At 33.3% G+C, this 20,477-nt stretch overlaps 1 protein-coding gene across 2 annotated transcripts in view; it reads left to right on the top strand.

Annotated features, from left to right (window-relative positions):
- EPHA6 (EPH receptor A6) overlaps positions 1-20,477 on the top strand; it is an 893,594-nt gene that overhangs the window by 33,074 nt on the left and 840,043 nt on the right. For both annotated transcript variants that reach the window (XM_049710017.1, XM_033433353.2), the window contains exon 2: positions 15,729-15,793. In XM_049710017.1, the coding sequence (XP_049565974.1) occupies positions 15,729-15,793 (65 nt within the window). The remainder of the gene's footprint in view (positions 1-15,728; positions 15,794-20,477) is intronic.

Genomic DNA, 20,477 nt, shown 5'->3' with positions numbered 1-20,477 from the left:
GCTAAAAGTTTGTATTTATATGAAAAACTAACCAAAGAGGGGCTCAGTAAAAGGTATCATTCTGGCCACTTCAAGATGAAAGTGTCCAATCAGTAGGGTCCCTACATTTAACTTCAAAGATGTTGTAGCCACCTCTGTAGCTCTTTCTAAATGCTTGGTTTTTTTTTAACCTTTTTTTTTTTTTTTTTTTTTTTTTTGTGGTACGCGGGCCTCTCGCCGTTGTGGCCTCTCCCGTTGCGGAACACAGGCTCCGGCCGCGCAGGCCCAGCGGCCATGGCTCATGGGCCCAGCCGCTCCGCGGCATGCGGGATCCTCCCGGACCAGGGCACGAACCTGCGTCCCCTGCATCGGCAGGCGGACTCCCAACCACTGCGCCACCAGGGAAGCCCTTAAATACTTTTTAATACCATCTGATGTTCCTTTCTGTAGCCATTCTCCAACTTCAGTGGCCATAATACATTGTTTTCTTTGTTAAGAGCACCAACTGATTTATTCTGGGTAGATGGTTCTTCCTGTTCATAGGTAGATTTTTTCCTTATATTTGAGTGTATTCTTTCAGATTACATATATATATATATTTTTTTCTAATCTGAAAAAATATGCCTAGAACTACTTCAAATATACTTTATCTTCCATATATAAAATCTCCCCTACCAAGTTTCCGTTGAAATTTCTTTTGCTTGAGTAGTGATTTCATTTCAGTAGCTTTTTTTCTTTCCCATATAATCAGGATTTTAGGATTATTACTGTGGCTTTGCAAATGTTTGACTCTGCTCAAGTAATTTGTTTTCACACAGTCTGATAGAGGAGCACAAAGTTCTTTTATTATTTATTGCTTTTGGAACACTGGATTTATAATCACAGACCTTACCTACTCCCTCCCCAATATAATCTTCTCAGTACTTTGCAGATACTGAAAATAAAATATATTTTTTGTGTGTTCTGAGTTATCCATTTTTATTGACATTTTGAACCTTTACTAACTGTAGTTATATGTATTTAGTTATTCTAAATTCCTCACTTGTTCATTTTCATTTTGTTGTTCTATTCAATTATTCTTTTTAAAAAAGCAATCTTGAGGAAGAGTGTGAGGATTAAAATACACAGTTCTGGCCTTCAAGGAATTTAGAGTCTATGGAAGAACAGTTACACAAAGAAATACATACTGTGTGGTAAAATAAAGTAAGATAATTACTGTTAGTGAAGTATGTGCAAATTTCAATATGGGATAAGAATAAGAGCATCTCCATCTTATGGGGGTAAATTATGGAAGAAATCACGTTTAGGTTAAGCCATAAGTTTGACTAGGAGTCGTCTTTTGGGACCAAACAAGCAAGAGTATTCCAAGCAGAAAGGAATAGCATGAAATGTGGAGAGGTGAGAGGGCAAGGTAAGTTTAAGGATTATCAGTATATCAGAGTAATGTAGGGTGAAGTTGAGGTGTTGCAGAGGGACAGGAAGATGGGACCAAGCCAGGAAGTGTCTTGCATGCAATAGAAAGGAATTCAGAGTATACCTTGTAAGGCAACAGTTGCCATTCAGTGTTGTCTTGAAAAATTTCCCTCGAATGTTAGTATATTCTCAGTGGGAAAGAAAAATGAGTGCCAAAAAAATAAGGAAAATACTGGGTTAAAACTAGTTAAGCAATATTTTATTTTATGTTTTCTCTGATCATTGTTACTTAATTCACATCATGAATCTAAAAGCAATATAGAGAATAAATCAACTCTGTATAATCATGTCTTCCTTTCTAGAGGCTTTCCATGAGCTTGAAATCCAAACTAAATTCATAGCACTTAGTATAATACATAGTTACATATTTAGTTTATAGTTTCTGTTTATTTTTTCTTTTTCACATTAGATCATAATCACCCTGAAGGCAGGTGTTATGTTTATTTTGATTTACCTTTATACTCAGAACCTGGTTGTATGGATAGTATGAAGAAATAAGTGCACATCTGAAGCAAATATTTTGAGAGAATTTTATAGATGATAAGGAGAACCACTGAGGAATTTTGAACAGAGAATGGAGAAATCGGATTTGAATTTTAGGCAGATCACTGATGCTGCATTGTGGAAGTTAAATGAAGGGAACAAGACCAAGGAACCCTGTCCAGTTGAGAGAGAAAACGGGGGTAGGGAATAGAAAACACATAGATTTGAAGATGATCCAGTTAAGTATCAGTTTTCTATTGCTGTCGTAACAAATTATCACAGATTTAGCGGCTTGAACAACACAAATTTATCCTTACAGTTTTGTAGGTTAGAAATCTGACATGGGTCTCCCTAGGCTAAAATCCAGGTGTCAGTGGGACTGTGTTCCTTTGTGGAGGCTCTAGGGGAGAATCCATTTCCTCGCCCTTTTCAGCTTCTGGAGTCTGTTCACATTCCTTGGCTCATGGCTCCTTCCCACATCTTCAAGCCAGCAATGTTGCATCTCTCTGTTCCTTTCTTCTGTGGTCACATCTTTCTTTGACTCTCTTCCGCTTTTAAATACCCTTGTCACTACAGTGGGCCCCCCAGATAATCTAGGAGGGGAAGAGTGTTGCCCCCCTATTTTAAGATCAGATGATTAGCAAACTTAATTTCCCACTGCCTTGTAACATAGCATATCCACAGGTTCCTGGGATTAGGGCATGAACAACTTTGGGGGACCATTCTTCGGCCTGTAATATCCCATGTGCAAACTGATAGTTGGGGAGTGAAGGATGAGTCAGGGATCAGATACAGGTTCCTAATTTGTGCACTTGTGCAGATCTAGGATAACAGTAACTAAAATAGGGAAATCAGGAGGTGGTACCAATTCATGGGAAAATAAAAAGCTCAGATGCAGACATGTTAAGTGTGAGGAGTGTGGGAGGAGGTAATTGAGAAGATATAAATACCAGTTGACCTGTGAGCTGGACCCAGGCAACAGGAGGCTCCTCACTTCCTCCCCTGTCCTTGGAATGTACAGTTCTGCCCACCATTCCAGCAGTGGGACCTGTTCCAATGACGCAGCCTTGAGAGAGTAAGGTGTTGTTGAGACCATCTCGACAGTATACATGACTGAACCCAGTTGAGGCCTCTATATAAACTTATAAGATTCAGTCCAGTGGGTGTGGAGATTTTTCATCTTGTGGCTGCCCAAGACAAGACTTGTATAAGCCCCCTTGCTTATTAAAGCCTACCACCTCCCGATCTGGAGTGGTCTGCCACTTTCTTTGCTCTCGCCTAGCCTGCTGTGTACAGGGACCAGTTTGCAAACTAGCAAGGGGCCTCTGAATTGTGTCTAAAGTATAAGGGAGAGATTTATGCTGGAGATACTATTTTGGAGACTGAAAGCATTGAAATGATAGTTGAAACTCCCAAATGGATAAGTTTTCTCTGCAAAGTGTAAAGACAGAGAAAACAAGAAAGAATAGATTCCTAAATAGTGTGCAATTGTGCATTACTTAAAATATGGCAGTTTTTGATTATATGATGAAATTAAGTCATTGAGGAAGGAAAAACTATTAAGAGAAGTTGCTCAGAAACTATTTGCATTGAGAAACCAGTGGTTTTTAATTTTTTAAACTCTTTTCATTCTTTGTCAATAAAAATAAGGATGGCAGTGTGTTTACCTTTGTAAAGAGCAACCTAAGACAGAAACAGTCTGGCCAGCTAATTGTGGACACCATGCCTAAATGTTTAGATTCTTCCCTACATCATCAGCAAATATTATTCTCTGTCCTTGTTTGAAACTGTATAAAATCAACTCAGTAATTGGGATTTATTTTGCTCACACATAAGAATCTTTCTTGGAACAATACATATACTTTGAATTAAAGAGAGTCTGCAGACAGAACCAATTCTCTTTCCAAACAATAAAAATAGACCTTCCAAAATTTAGCCAATATCAGATGGGCTGTAACTATGGAAACTATACTATGCCTTGTAAATAATATTTGAAATGCCAAAGTTGTAGTTGGCAGTACAGTACATATGTATGAGAACCTAAGGTGAAAACTTTTCATTGTTTCTTCAGCACCATTCAATGTGAAGAGCTTTGTAATGGGTAGATAAAATTCTTTATTTCATAAATAGAAATAAACCTAGGGTATTTAAAAAAGTAAAACAGGGTTACTCTTTTCTCTTAATTTAGTACTTTTCAAGAAATCTGATCTTTAATTTGGTCTCTTGATATGTTTCCCTTCAGGGAAGGAGATTCCCTGGGGAGACAGATCATCAGTGAATAAATCATCCATCTCATTTATAAATTAGTCTCCTGTATGCCTGATTAGCAAGATTTAGTCTTCTAAAATATGACCACTCCTCAGAAGAATAAAAATTGAGCTTCTCAGCCATGAAAGCTGAGGATGGAATTTGGGTCTTGACGACTTCACCAAAGGAGTTTCTCAACATTTTACATTTCTTACCGTAATTCGTGTCTTGGGTAAGCAATAAATTGAAACTGATCAAGGTCTTATGAAAGCCTGCATCTGCTTTCTTATTCTTAATTATACTTGGTAAACCCATGTTGGATAAAATATTCTCCATTTGCCTAAATGTTAAAATTCCATTATCATTTTTGTTGCATTTACTTTATTGCACAGGATCCTGTTGGTAAACACTATGACAGTAGATCTTAATGATTTGCCTTCCATACAGGATAATGATGATAATGCCTATTTTTTTAAAAATGATTTTTCTTTTATTTTTTCTGCCAACAATAAGGCTTCCATCTGTCATTCTTTTCTATATACTGAAGCCATGCTGCTCTTGGCATGGGTCACATTTGTAAATGTTTCATTTATGAACCATTCCTCCTCCTGACTCCTCTGCAGTACAGAAATATGCCACAAAAGATCAACTGTCTTGCAGTTCATGAGCTTCTAAATCTGGCATTGCATTTGCTCTGTCATTTCCTCAATAGTTTCCAGTAGGAAGTCGTCCTAAATAATTCTGACTTTATTTATCAAATAATTACGCTAAAAAGCTGTTTAATGTGTAAAAGGTATGACAGCTGGTTGTCTTAATATTTTATTTGTCTTCACATTTTTACTGTCCATTTCTCTCATCATAGACTATTCTGTTCCATAGGCAATATTACTTAACAAAATCCTCAGTACAATTGAATTTAGTGATTCAGAAGGCAACACACATTCTTTAGGCAGTCAAGGATGTTGATATTATGGTAAAAGAGTTAAAAAATTACGTTTTTATATAAATTATTCCTTGTAGCATATCCCCAGAATGTATACTATTGTATGAACAGATTATCAAGTTTCATGACCTGACAATAAACAGTTTAGTTAGCTGACTTAGACAAGAGTCTTAAACATTGGCAATTAACTGTACCATTTTTAGAGACTAAAGAAGCTAAGGTATGGATAATATTTCTGGGGTCAGCTGGAGAGGGGGTGGATGGGGAAATCTAAGAAAAAAATAACAATTTTTTTTCTTAGATCTCTCTAGAAGACTGTTTGAGTAGATCAATTAATAAGAGAAATTCAAAGGGCAAAGGGGAGACAACCATAATCCATAAAACAATAAGCAAACTTTTGTTTTACTTTTTTTTTTTTAACATACTATCTTGGTAGAGTGGCTAACAAGGTTAGAGTGTGTTGAGAGCCAGATACTAAAGCTTAGAGCATTATCAATACTTGGTTTAAGGCAGACCAACTCCCAGTAATTGGTAGAACAAGAATTTTGACTTGGCTAAGTTTACACAAGCACACAATAGTAGAGCCACGTATAGAACCCAGGAAGTAGATAGAAGGTATAATCTAAACAGAGGGTAGTGTTTGGAGCTGATAGAAGTTGGAGTTTTAGAAATCTCTTTCAATATGTTTCTATGAGGAATTGCTTACATAGTGTGATTTTAGGTATACCGTGAAAAAAGCTTAAGTCACTCTCACCTGAAGGGTGCTGTAATCAATTCAAATTTAATTTGAATAAATAAATATTGCAGGAAGGGATAAGGGGAAATGAGTATTCCTAAGCACATTTGTGTGCTATTTTATTTAAGATGTTTTCTTACTATGACAAATGCTTTCAGTGGGGCAGCAGATAGAGCAGGATGATTTGAACACTGTACATTGTCAGAGATGGAGATAGATGCACAGGATTTGGACTGAGAGAGAGCAGCCTGAGGGCACTCTGATGAAAGCGTAGGGGCTGGGTAGAGCAAAGAGGACTCCAAAAGGTACAGAAAATATTTTCTCACAGTCCATTCTGTGCTCAATACAACAGCCTACTCACTTTGTCCCTTAACCACATTCGAGAGAGATCATATGTGATAACCTTTGACCTTCTCCATTACAAACTAAAGCACAATAACCATTTACATTTCCTGCAGTACTTGCCTTCCCACTAATCCTGCGCTGCATTTTCAATATTTGGTTAAGAACATTTTTACTTAAGGTATGAGTTTTTGGCCCACGCTCCCTTCCATTCACTTAGTTCGTTTGTTGATTCATTCACTTATTCATTTTATTCAACAAGTATACACACATACATATGCAGACCCTTCCTTTGAGAAGGTCATATTATATTGGCAGAACTATGTTGTAAATAAATATTGATAATTGTATCTCTATTTGGCTATAATTTCATTGGACAAAAATGAGAATTGTCCTTTCAAAGTTTTTTAATATATATATTTTTCAAAATTTTGAAAATACAATTACTATTTTTACCTGAAAAATTTTAAATTTCTGATGATTAATACTTAGATTAGAAAAATGTTTACTTCTGATAATGTTTAACTTTTTTTATCTCCCACTCTAATTAAAACACTCTGTCTCTCCTGACAAATTTAGCAGATATTTCTTATATTTGGTATTATTTTGGAGGCGAGTACCCTTCAAGTAGAGAATTATTTCCCTTCATGTTGTCTACTGGGGTGCATTTCTACAGTCTATTCATTCCTTAGCACTTCTTTAGAAACTGAGGAAGTGGTCCAATTACTAACAGTTTTGATGGTGCTTTTGATGTAATATTGGGTGTCTGCCCTTTTAGAATAGCAATTTAATTCTACACCTTCTACTAAACAGCTTCAGCCTTTCCTCTTCTGCACCTTCAGAATAAGGGCATTTTAATCTGTTTTGCTATATACATGTTTGAATAAACTAGGGCATGTGGGTTGACACAAAAATTCTAACAGTGGGAGTGAAAAGATAACACCAGAGACTCCTTGAGGGTAGACATTGTATCTTATAAACTTTCTATACCCTGTGGTAGTTAATATAGAGTCTAAATATAACAGATACTCAATTAATGCTTGTTGAAATAATATGGAAATGTCTTCATATAAAATCAAGTAACATTTTTGTGACTCCAGTGTCCTAATGAAGGAAGTAAAAAACTATTTCTATTACGTCTATGTAAGTGTAATGGCGGGAAAAAGCAATCTAGGAAAAAATTTTTTTCTTCCATTTTCAAGGAAAACTTTTTCACTGATAATTGTTTCTTAGATTCTAGTAAAACTCATTTTTTCCTTCTCAATGCAAAGCCACTACTGTTTGTTTTTAAGGTAGGGGTTTCAATAGGTTTTTTAGACTTTTCTTCCATTATATAGAAATAGTTTTGCATTGAAACGGCCATTACATTGTAGTTAAGACTTTCAAATAAGTACTCATAATCTCTTTTACCAGAGCTATAAAAACAAAGATTTAAGCACATTTCAGACCTTGAGTTTCATTTAAAAAAAAAAAAAAAAAAGAAGGAAAGTGTTCAAAGCCCATGGAAGATAAGTGAGAAATGTGAGGAAGGAATGAACTAGAAACACAAGAAGCCTCTCTTATGCTGTGTAACTGATGGGATGGATGTGCAGTGGTTTGGACTAAGTGAGGATTATGTAATAAATGTTGTGAGTTTCTGTGAGAGATGGAAAAAAATCACAACATTTGTTAAATATATTGTAAGACTAGCAAATCTAAGACTAAAGCCAAGTAGTCTTTTCTACCTATTAAAACTGTGTAATTGAAGCAAATGGAAATAATACTTGTCCTAAACGAAGCTACTTAGTTTCTTTATAGATCAAAGTGCTGAAGATGTTAGAATGAAAGCATTATATATTGCTATTAATTTGGAACATGCCAAATTTCCTTTCCTTTTTTTTTTTTTTTTTTTTGCCATAGAGATAACTGAACAATTTGATGAGGAAAGCATGACTTTGAGGTGACTCATTGATAAGTCTTAATGACCTTGTTCAGGAGCCCAGAGTGAACCTATCATTTAGTGACCTTGTGATGGATTAGATCCACATCTGGGTTCTCTTTGGGTCTCTGTGGTAAGCCCTCCTGTCTAACAGCAGCTTCAGAAATGATTATGAGACTGAAGCAGATAAGGCTGTGTCCAGCAGGATAACCATGTAAAGGTTCTTTTGAATAAACTAGGAAGGTGTAGAAGTGAGGATGAACATTGCTAGTTATATTTTTAATCAACTATTAACCATTCATTGTTTGGATAAGGTTTTCAGTGGCAGTTCTTACTCAATGGTATAACTTGCCTTCTAAACAGAAAACTAGCTTGAATTTTTTGCCCCTTTTCTCCATTTAAGGTGATAATTAAGGAAAGTAATTTCTGGTTATTATAGCTTATTTTTCCATCAGAACTAAAAAACAGTGATTTGTTTCAAGAAAGGACAGAGTCAGAAGTTTGAACATGCTTTCTGAAACAAGATACCATTTTCTAGTAGAGTAGAAAGCTGAAGGTTGTGAGTTCACATGGTCTAGACTGATTTTATTCTCTGATCTTGAGAAAGCTATTTAACATCTCTGTGGTCATATCACCTTATCTTTCAAGTAGGATTTCCAAACTCTCATAGGGAGTGACAGAAATAATCATGAACAACACCTATATTAAAAAAAAAACTAACAATAGAAATAAGAAAGCTATGACAAAACAAAATGCTTATAAGTATACTTAATGAACAAGTATTGATCTCAGTTTCTAGATAAAAATACTTCGTTATTTTTAAGAAGGAGTGAGTCTCCTTGAAAAATGTTGCCTTAAAAATAATGTCAAGATACAGAGGAACATACCAGGGGTAAAACTAAAAATCCTGTGTTTCCTTAAAGCAGTCTGTGTTTTATTTATTTTTAGGAATTAAATATTGATTCTGGCTCTATATGAGGGTAGAGAACCATAGTATCTGGAAGTTAAAACTGACTTTTGTCAATCAAACACATGCAGTTATGTCAAAATATTACTTAATGTGGTAACCTGAATCCCAGTTTAAAGTAGGATCTAAACAGGATGACGTTGAAATAGACTACTGCTGTATGTAGATAGACAGATAGATATAGATAGATACATGTTTGTTTATATATCTGTGTCTATAATTTGAAATATTCTCTGATTATATTATGTCTGGTCATGATGTCAGAAGTATTCCCTTTATTTTACTTGTTTTTTTTGGAGCTACTGGAGGTTTGTTACAGTCAGTGGAACATGGAACTAACTATTAAAAACCTTGTGACTAAGTGACTTAGTAATTTTATCTTTCTGGGTCTTATTTGTAAAATAAAGGCGCCTAATGGAATGATTCTAAGAAGAAATGCCTTGCCTTTCTTTGTATGAAGTCTATTGGAGAAAATTCTAAACCTGCGTTTACTGCTATCTGAACTTTTAAAAATATTGATAAATCTTTGAACTCAGTTCATATACCATTAACTTGAATCTTTACAGCAAAATTATCTTAAAAGAATAACTACCTTCTTAGTGGGTTGATTGATCTCTTCCTTGTTACATTTTTCAGAATGATATATAAATAAAATCTCATCCTTTTTTTATTGTGCAGTTAGAATAAAGATGATCTTCAATTATATACTATAAAACTATATGCTAATTGTATTTAAATTAATATATCTTAAATTTACTGAAATTTAAATTCAAGACCTGATAAATTATTCAAAGGAAAAAAATTAACATTGAGCTTTTTAATCTTAGGTACTCATTACTCTCACATTTAATCCAGTGCTATCAACCTTGTCTTTATCAGTTATCTTCTTTTAGCCACAATAAAATTTTCCTATAACTTCCAAAAGAATGAGTAAAGGGAGCACTAATAAATTAAGAGAAATTTTCAGAGAAAAATTTAATATGCTAGAGATTTATTTCTAAAAGTTAATAGGAAAATTGTACATAGTTTAGCCTATTCTGTGCATTATGTTGCTTATTAAACGAAGTAAACATTTTAAAAACTTTATTTGGATACCACCAATCTACTACTTCTATTTATTTTTTGGTTTACCCAATTTCTCATTTATTATGATATCAATAAATAATTATATTTTCATGTGTACTCCCTAAATAAGTCATTGGTGTTAATCTTTCTATATTTAAAATCTTGCCATTAAATTAAAAATAAAAAAGTATTGACTTTTACTGAAGTTAATATGGACAGAGTATTCTTTTCCTTCCTAAGTTTACAGTACTTTTGCACTCAAGTAGGGACTAGAAAACGCTTGTTTAAAGCCAGTAGGAGGAGCTCTCACCTTGCCGGGTCCAATGCTGTTAGTGTGCCTGAAAAACCTGAATTTGTGGGGGCTTTGCCTGTGAAGCAAGTGATAAAATTTAAACATGTATCACATATAATGGTGTTAAAAATAAAAATAAATCCTCAGTTTTATTTTGATATCAATGCATCCTTCACTTGTCAGGAATGCAAATTTGAAATTTTGCTGTTAAGAATTTTTAAAAGGTATGATTGCAGTTTAATGAGGAAAGTAAAGCAATTATGCAAATCTTGTTTCTTGAAGCTACTAATAAATAAAAAAAAAAATACTTCCTAAGGATCTATACTGTTGTAGGTATATACATATTTTCTTTTTTTTTGTTTTGAAATGAATATATTTCAGTTTACAAATTATAAATGTTAAGAACCAAGTAGCCCAATTATATTTTAGAAAAAATAATTATATCAATGAATGAATTAATTTACCAATCTATGAAAAAGAAATCTCCATTGGTAGACTTCAATATTAGGGATTTTTGAACACTCTACTCCAGTAAACCCCTTGATTTAAATGGCATGATTTGTAGGTGGTACCAGTAAAGTTTCTGTAGAACCCATTGATGAGAAAACCAGGATATAAACTTATCTGGATTTGGAATCAGCAAAATAAATAATGATTTTTCTCTGCATCTACCAAAAAAAAAACAAATGATAAGGTTTTATATTCAAACTTAAAAGGAAGGAAGAAAACACTTTAAAAAAAGTTTAAAGGTTTTAAATATTTTTTAAGGGATATCCTAGCATCAATCTTTTGGTTGTAATCACTTTGTGATCTAAGGAAAATTATGTAACCTCTCTGAGCCTCAGTTTTCTCATCTGTAAATTGAGCATTTAAAAAAAGAAACAACTTATAGGACAATGTGGAGATTCCTTCAAGAGGGAAATATGTAGACCATCCTTCCTACAGTGACTGAATTGCTATCATTACTTTAACAGCCTGCTAGCAAAATAATGATGTATTCCAAAAATATAAAGTGCTAAAGGAGTAACATTAAACTTTTGAGTGCCCCAAAGTGGATACTGGTATTACATACTTCTGAATTCTTTTCAATAGTATATACCAAAAATAAAATAACATTTATTTAATAATAAGATAAGCTTAGAGTTTTGAATATTTATTATAATATCTTCAGCTTTTTTCCTCTAATATGTGAGATTATTTTTTTACACTGAGTGAACCCACACACCATCAAATATCATTTTGTGAATTTGCATGTGTGTGTTTGTGTGTGTATGTGTATATGTATGTGTGTATGTATACATATATAGATATATATGTATTTGTACTTTCTTTTACTTCTAGGCTTGTTAGAATTGTATGTTAATATGGAGTAAATGAGGCTATAAAGAAAGCCTTTTTAAAAGCCCTAGCCCTTTATGTGTCCTTTCATCTCTTTATGTGATATTAACACCATAAGTTATTAGCTAAATATATTAATACATTAAGAGTAGAAAATGGTGTAGCCTAATTTGATCATTCCTTCTTCATTTATTAACTGAAATATTTCAGTAAGAGAAATGCACTGCACCCTGGTGGTGCGGTGGTTAAGAATCCGCCTGCCAATGCAGGGCACACAGGTTCGAGCCCTGGTCCGGGAAGATCCCACATGCTGTGGAGCAACTAAGCCCGTGTGCCACAACTACTGAGCCTGCGCTCTAGAGCCCGTGAGCCAAAACTACTGAAGCCTGCGTGCCTAGAGCCCATGCTCTGCAACAAGAGAAGCCACTGCAATGAGAAGCCCGCGCACCGCAATGAAGAGTAGCCCCCTCTCACCGCAACTAGAGAAAGCCCATGCGCGGCAGTGAAGACCCAACGCAGCCAAAAATAAAATAAATATAAATAAATAAAGTAAAAAAAGAGAAATGTTCCTTCATTAACTATTTCCTTATTCAGAAGTATTTCATATAGAAAAAGCAAAATAAATGTTTTATTCTTTTCAGATTATTTACCAGTTTTTAAAAATAATGATTTCCTAGCGTACTGCAAAAGTTATTAGTAGGTATATTTTATCATTTTGAATGCATGGATTTAAGCATGTTTGAAGTGTTTCAATCCCTTATAGTCATTAACCTTGTGTATGATCAAATTATAAATTTTTGGCCAGTGGAAGCCTATGCCAGTTGGTTCCTGTGTCCTTTTTACATGACCCTAGTAAACATTGATATATTCCCTGATTTGATATAAGGACTATAAAGCACCACCAATGAAGTGATCTTACAAAAAATAAAAATAAGTGGAACCTAGATCTGGTCAAGCCACTAAATATATCTACCAGTTTAAAGGAAATGCAGGGAATGGGGGAACATATTCAATGATACCTCACGCAAAGGAAAATCTGGAATGTGGGATAAGACCACTTTTGTGGGTCAAAATTTTTGCTAATAAATTTGATTTCATGTAGTGAAAAGATAACTGGCTATTTAAAACAACAGTGAGATACTATTGCACACCTGTTAGAATGCCTTAAAAAATGGACAATACCAAGTTCTGGTGAGAATGTGGAACAATTGGAAAACCAGACATTCTGCTAATGGGAAAGTAAAGCAACAGTTTTACAGTCTTGAAGAATTAGCATTCTTTATATAACCCAGCAATCACTATTTACCATGGAGAAATGAAAGCATAGGTTCACATAAAAATCTGTATATGAAAGTTCATCAGCTAGGGAATTCCATGCAATAGAATACTTTTCAGCAATAAAAAGCAACTGAGTGTTCAGTTGTATGTATAGATACACATAGCAACATAGATGAATCTCAAATGCATTATGCTGAGTGAAAGAAACCAGGCTCAAAAAGTTTCATACTGTATAATTTCATTCATTTGACATTATGGGAAAGGCAAAGCCATAGGGACAGAAATCAGATTAATGGTTGCTCGGGGCTGCGGTGGGGAAAGGATTCATCATAAAGGATCACAAGGGAAATTCTGGTGGTGATGGAAATATTCTATAGCTTGATTGTAGTGGGGGTTACATGGAAGTAGGAGTTTGTCACAATCCGTAGAAATGTACATTTAAAAAAGGTGAATTTTATTGTAAGTAAATCATACCTCAATAAACCTAACTTTAAAAAAAGAAAGTGGGGAACCCATCGATTAAAAAAAAAACAAGATCTCACCATAATGTATAGAACCTATTTGGATCTTGACTTTCTGTTAAAATAAGTTGAGACCATAGGAACATTAAACAATGACTGGATATTTGATGACATTAAGTAATACATACTATTTATAGTAGTGAATTGTTATTGTAGTTGTATTAAGAGGAGTCTTTATCTTGGATATACATACTGAAATTTTTACAGATGAAATCATATGATTACTGGAATTTGCTTCAAAGAAATCTTGCAGTGAGAGTAGGTAAACATGTATAGATGAAATAAGATTGGCTATAGGTTTGTAATTATTGAGGCAGAGTGATTAGTACAATGAGGGTTCATTGTACTGTTTTCTCCACATTTTAAATTATTTTTGAGAATTTTGCACAATAAAAATTAAAGAATTATGGCTCAGTTTTACAAATGTATGCTTAGTGAATATACTGGAAGAATATTCTGCAATGAGTATGTAGAGTTTATCCCAGAAATTTAAGCATGGTTTCATACTAAAAATCAATAAAATGTATCACAGTCAAATAAGAAAACCCACCGAGTCCTTGATATAGACACTAAACAGCAGATGCCAAGTAACAGACTTCCAGTGACATTTTTTAAAAACTACAAAAACCCCTCCACTTTTTTAACTAGATGAAGAACTAAAACTCATGATGAAATACCAAAGGATTGTTTCTCAGAGTTCAGTCCATGATCGGCATCTGGGGGACTTGAAGGTAATAGTTAAAATTAAAATCTGCTGAAACATGGGCCCTACACATTAACCTGCTGGAAACACTTCAAAAATCCTCTCCTGTTGATCTCCATCTATCTTTCTGGCCTCCTTCTATCCTCCTATTCCCCCAAATAATCTCTACTCCTACTCCCCATTCCAGTAACTGAGAACTGATTTAGTCATAGCTCAGTTACTTTACAGAAGGTATTCTAAAATAAATTTGTTTCTCATCACATCTGATTAAAGACCCCCTCATCCTAGCCCAGCCCAAATTGCATTTCCTTTATGAAATTGTCCCAGACCTGCCCTACCAGCCTTAGCCTAACTTAATTCCTAAGCTATTATATAGTGTTCAGTTTTAGAATTTAACAGAGTATGTCCTGATTATTTGTTTGCATGTCTTCTCAACCAGATTATGAGTTACATTTGGTCAGGGAAAAAGGTGCATGGTTTTTATTTTTGCTTTTGTCTTCTTTAGCAGTAAATATACTAACACATACAATAATAATGTAATCTACACTTAAAAAATATAGATTTCTTCAAAATGAGTTGTTTTCATACTTTGCCAATCATATAAGGGCATTTAATAACACACAAAGAAAATATACAGGCAGGCCTGCTTTAAAAGTTTTTCTTTCTTTAATGTGGTATAAAAAAGACTATATATGAAAATGGGGGGAAAAGCAAAGGTGATTATTTCATTGTTGGTTTGCAAAGTGACCCTGTACTCATGCAGGGCGAGGAAAGAGAACAAAGAAACAGGTAGATCACTCCAGATTGGTAGGTGGCAGTTTTAATAAGCAAGGGAGCTTATGCACAAGGCTTGTCTTGGGTGCCTGTCAGATGAGTAGATCTCTACACTTGACCACCAGAGGCTTAGAGACTTCAACTGGGTTCAGTCACGTATACCATCCAGATGGTTTCAGTAGCACCTTATTCTTTCAGGGCTCTGTCCTCGGAACAGCTATCACTGTGGGAATGATAGGCAGAGCATAGTTCTAAGGACAGGGGAGGAGCTGAGGAACCTCCCACCTATTGCTCAGGTCCAGCTTGAGTCATCTGGTGGTCATATCCTCTTGATTAACCTCTCCAACATTCATCAATTTTAAAAGTCAGCTATTAAAAATGACTTTGTTAGTACTGTTACTCAGTCATCTATTTCATTTAGCATTGTTAAATACCACGCTATTTTAAAATTAATTTATAACCACCTTATATATTTTATATTTACTCAATATTATTAAGTATTATATATTAAGATTTAGTACCTACAAATAATTTTAAAGTAATTCAACTTATTAAAGCTAATACGATGAATAATACTAAAGGTCGTTGACATTAATGATTTAAATAACTGGTTCATTCTTATGTCAATTGAGAAGTTCATGCAAGTTTTTTTGTTTTGTTTAATTCCAGTTGTGTTGCTTGATACAACAACTGTGCTGGGAGAGCTAGGATGGAAAACATATCCATTAAATGGGGTAAGTTTAAATATCTTTTAAAATTGTTTTTCTTGTTAGGTTTTTAGGGTCTGTTATAATAGTTAAAGAAAGAAAAACTGTGGTTTTGGCTGTATTAAGTATGAATTTTAGTGTATAAATTAGATTACATAGGAAAGATTAAAATGCAATTAGAATTGCTAACCAATGGGAATGATATATAAAATTCTTTGCTTTCTTCTAAATTAGTAATTGTTCTTTAATATAGTGTTTATACATAGTAGTATTAGAATAGCTATCATATAAATATTTTCTTTAGAAATAAAATTTTATGTTCAAGACACTTTTTTTTTCTGTGTATATGCTTGTTAAATTTGGTAACCTGACTATTTGTGCATAAACAAACTTTAGATTATCATAGCATAAGTGTATTTTCCAGATACTAACAATTTGGTATTCATTAGAAAATATGAGTCTGCTAAAGCAGTATGTGTCTTTTGAACTTGGCAAAAAGATACATTATGATCAGGCTTTTGTTAGCTGAGTGTAGTTGCTTTTGAAAGGCTTATAAGAATGTATAATTTATTTACTAAGTACACTTTTCCAGGTACTGACATCATTTTAGCTATGGTTGTACTTGATTTTTTATATGTTTTGATATATTTTGCATCATTTTCACAGTCAGTGTATTCCTACTACTTTTTTTATTTCAAGCTAAAATAAGAAGGGTGGTTTGTGCTGCTTTTTACCTAGATTTTGTCTATTTAAGCAAATCTTCAATAATGGAGGTAGTCAGCTGTTTTCAGATATATTTTGGTTAGCTTTTCTTCCTTTTTTTAGAAATTGTATTTTTCTCATTCATCACATTCTTCCTTGATACTTTTTTACATTGCTTTTTCTGTTACATCTACAAATTTAAATCTGAAAAAAGTTGGTTGACCCAAAATTGTTTTATATTTTTAGAATCATTCCAGCACTGCTGTTTCAATTTGACTTTTATATCAGCAATTATTCAACAGTTATTCATTAAATGTGTATTTTCAACTAAAAATTCCTATGAAGAGTTTAATGTTTCTGTCTTTAACAGGTTATTTATTTATTTCTATTTGTTTGTTTATAGACTATGGCTTTATTTTTTCTGAAATTTAAATTTTATTCTTACATAGCACTCGTCAAACCATTTCTGAGAATGTATCTTTTAAACTAAGATTATGCTTTTACCTTCATTATCTTATTTTCATTAAAATGAATAAACATCAGTATTCGTTGAGTGTGTTAAGTGTGTTAGTTTATCACAATTACTTTCAAGAAGTGAATGAAACTTCTTTTTTGGAATACCCTTTCAAGATATATACATATCTTGTTTTCTCAGTATATGAAGTAACTTATAAGAACTTACAAATATTAAGTAGTTTATAAGCCCCACTTTTTCATTTTCTGGAAAAAGAATGACAAAAATATTAGCAGTCATACTATCACTGACCTCATGTTGTCATAGCCAAAGAATCATGTGAGGAACAGAAGGAGTTGTGCTCTGCTCTAGTGATTGTGTTTGGCTTGATCAGGCTGCATTTCTTAAAGCAAACTGGTAACCAGGAGACACAGGGACTTACAGAGTTACAAATAAACTTACTGCTATTGTTCTTGTAATGATTTTGTCATAGGTGTTATGAAATGGGGAATTTTTCTACTTCTGATTTATTATAGAGAGAGGGCAGAATTGTTTGAAAAGTGATGCTTACCTCATAGTTTTCTATTTTCTGGACACTGCACTAAGAATTTTATCCTTTTTTTCACAACGGCCCTATGAGGTATGTCTTAGTTTTCTTTCCCTGTTGGAGAAACCCAGTTTTAAAGATGGTAAGGAACAAAATTTACCAAGAAGTTATAGGCCAAATAGTGAGTGATGGATTCCAATTCAAACTAAATTATTTCTGACTCTAATACCTGTATACGTATTATGGTACACTAACAGAGAGGAACATTGGAAACTTTATGAAAAGGCAATTACTTATGTGTGCTGTTTGCATAATTGATTCAGATTTTTTATCCCCTTGATAAACATACTACTAAACTGAGATATACATTTTGGGCACCAGCCAAGAATGAACAAGAGGAAAGAGAAAGAAGCAGGGAAGGAGACTACAGTAGAAAATAAATATGATAGAATAAGGTAGAAAAGGAAAAGATGGTTAAAAATTCATTGAGCATTTACCATATGCTAGGCTTTGTTCAAAGCACTTTACTCACATGAGTCCTAGAAATCAAGTATAAATTTTCCTTATTGAAAGATGTGAAAATTGAGCTTCAGGTATATTAAATAACTTCTTCATGGTCACAGAGTGAGGAAATAATACAGCAAAATTTCTAAGCCAAACATATTTTAATCTTCACATGTATTTCACAGTAGGTGCTTTTTATTTCTTTGAAGATTCTACCATGTAAAGATAAAGGGCAATGAGCAATACGTATAGACTACAGAGGGAACAATAACACATGGATTCAGACATTCAAAAGTAAATTGAATACTCAATTACCTTGGAATAGGCTATTTGACTTTTAGATTATCCCCCCAAATAATAATGCATATATGGCAAGTGTCAGCAGTAGGCATACTTGAAAATAGGAGCACATGGACATATTTTATAATAGATATGGATAAAGCTTCATGAATTAGATAAAACAGAGGTGAACCAAGGGAAACAATAAAATGGATAGATGACATAAGTAAATTTTAAAGAAAACATACAACTTAAATTTCTCTTTTAATGAAGAGGATAGATTACAGACAGGAATAGAGCTTTACTTAGTGCTATTTGTAGTTTAAAACAAGTGAGGAAATAATTAGTAAGGATAGAAAAACTTTGAAAACAATCTTCTAAAAATGGCAAGAATGAAAATCATCTAGACATCATAATTGATTAAATAATTTAAAATCTATAGGAACTGTAAACCAGTGTATAACATTTAAACTACCATTTATACCTGTGTATTAAAATTATAATTAAATCTATTTGAAATTGTGTAATTTTTTAAGGTTCTCAGGTTTTTTGAGCCATGCCAATTTGAACGGCCATTTTAACTAAAGTTGCGTTTTCTCAGAGACACTACTTCAGTTGTTTTTACAAATATGTCATGGGTAGAAAAGACAATAGATGATATATTTGACAATCTTATGATATAAAGTATATTTGGTGCTTCTCTGAATAAAGTATTTCCTAGGAGTAACTTTCAAATTGATAAAATTTTCTTTCCATAAAGAATTGAACTAAGAGATAGTTTTGAAATCATATAATGTATGATTTATATTATGAATCATATAAACTATATGCTTTAGTAAATTAATTCATAGTGGTTTTAATTTTTGATTTTTTTTTTTTTACTAAAAATACCTATTCCACCCTTAGTAACATGCTGATATAATTACAGGAGTAGGCATTCATGATGTGCCTGTAAACAAAACCATTACTGGTTATTTGAATATAACATAAGCACCTCTGGTCAGCAAATATGGAAAATAGATGAATAGTTTTGAGCAAATGACTTTTTAGGCTTGCAAAAATTAAAAGAAAATATATTTATTTTCTTGCTTTTCAACTCATTTTTGCCAACATCAAAAATACACTTTCTTTTTTTAAAAGTCATTTTTTTAAAAGTCATCAATGTAACACATTTCTCTTGTTCCATGTACTGTTTTGCAGTTTGGAAATAGGTCTACACAATCATAAGGCCAAAGAGAGTATCTTCAGGTAGTTTCGAGTAATGTTTTGTGAAAGAATAATAAAGGGAAGGATGAATTCTGCTTGAGGAAGATTGGTAGTAGGATGTGACCCATCAGCTCTTTCTTATAATCTAAGGAATCACATATGGTCTGGAAGAGAGGGTAGAAGGCACCTTTTAGGAAGAGAGAATAGCTTGAAGACAGGCACCGAATTCTTAAATGTATGCATTAAGTTTTAGGGACGTTGAGAATAATTTGTGGGGCTGAAGAGAAGGGATGTGGTGGGAAATAAGGCTACAATTATAGGCTAAGCCATACTGTAGGAGACTTAGAATTTCAGTGTCTTAATTGATTTACATAGTGTGTATCTCAGCCCCTGTAAGTAGAAGTACTTTCTGGATTTGCTTAAACAATCAAAAATTATTGAAGCTTTCTTTTGTTTAAGACAATAATATAAATCCTTGGAAATGAAAGACACCTTGGAAAATTGTTAGCAAAGGATGTTCAAAATATAGGTGTTCTTATTGATATGTTGAGAACAGAGTGAAGTTGAATAATTATGTTTGTATAGAGTATGGAGCTTGGTTTTAGAAAAGAATGAATACTTCAGTGAATTTGGGAACCAGTAGTTATACTTCTTAACACTGTGCTCTCACTGTCTAATGTTAAGAATTTTATATCTACATAATTCGAAACTGTTAAGAACTTTATCCTGTAAGTTTCCCTTCTATCCTTTATCTGTCTATATACTACACTAAGGTAATAAAATTATGATGATCTCGTGGAGTAGCTAACAGAGTGCCATGATAATCAATGAAAGAATGCTGTGTCAATAAAAATTTTTGCATAGCACTATAGAAGTTGTGTGAATACTGTAAAAGTGTTTTCACAAACATTAAGTTTAGGCATATGACCTGGATTTTCTATTTGCTATTAGTAACTAATAACTGGTTAATACTAAATCTTACTCTGTGCAAAACTGAAGGACATATTTCAGTTTTGAAA

The sequence above is a fragment of the Orcinus orca genome, chromosome 5 (genome assembly GCF_937001465.1).
Source record: "Orcinus orca chromosome 5, mOrcOrc1.1, whole genome shotgun sequence".
Taxonomy (NCBI): Eukaryota; Metazoa; Chordata; class Mammalia; order Artiodactyla; family Delphinidae; genus Orcinus; species Orcinus orca.
The sequence above is the reverse complement of the archived record's forward strand: the minus strand, read 5'-3'. Positions and strand labels throughout refer to the sequence as shown.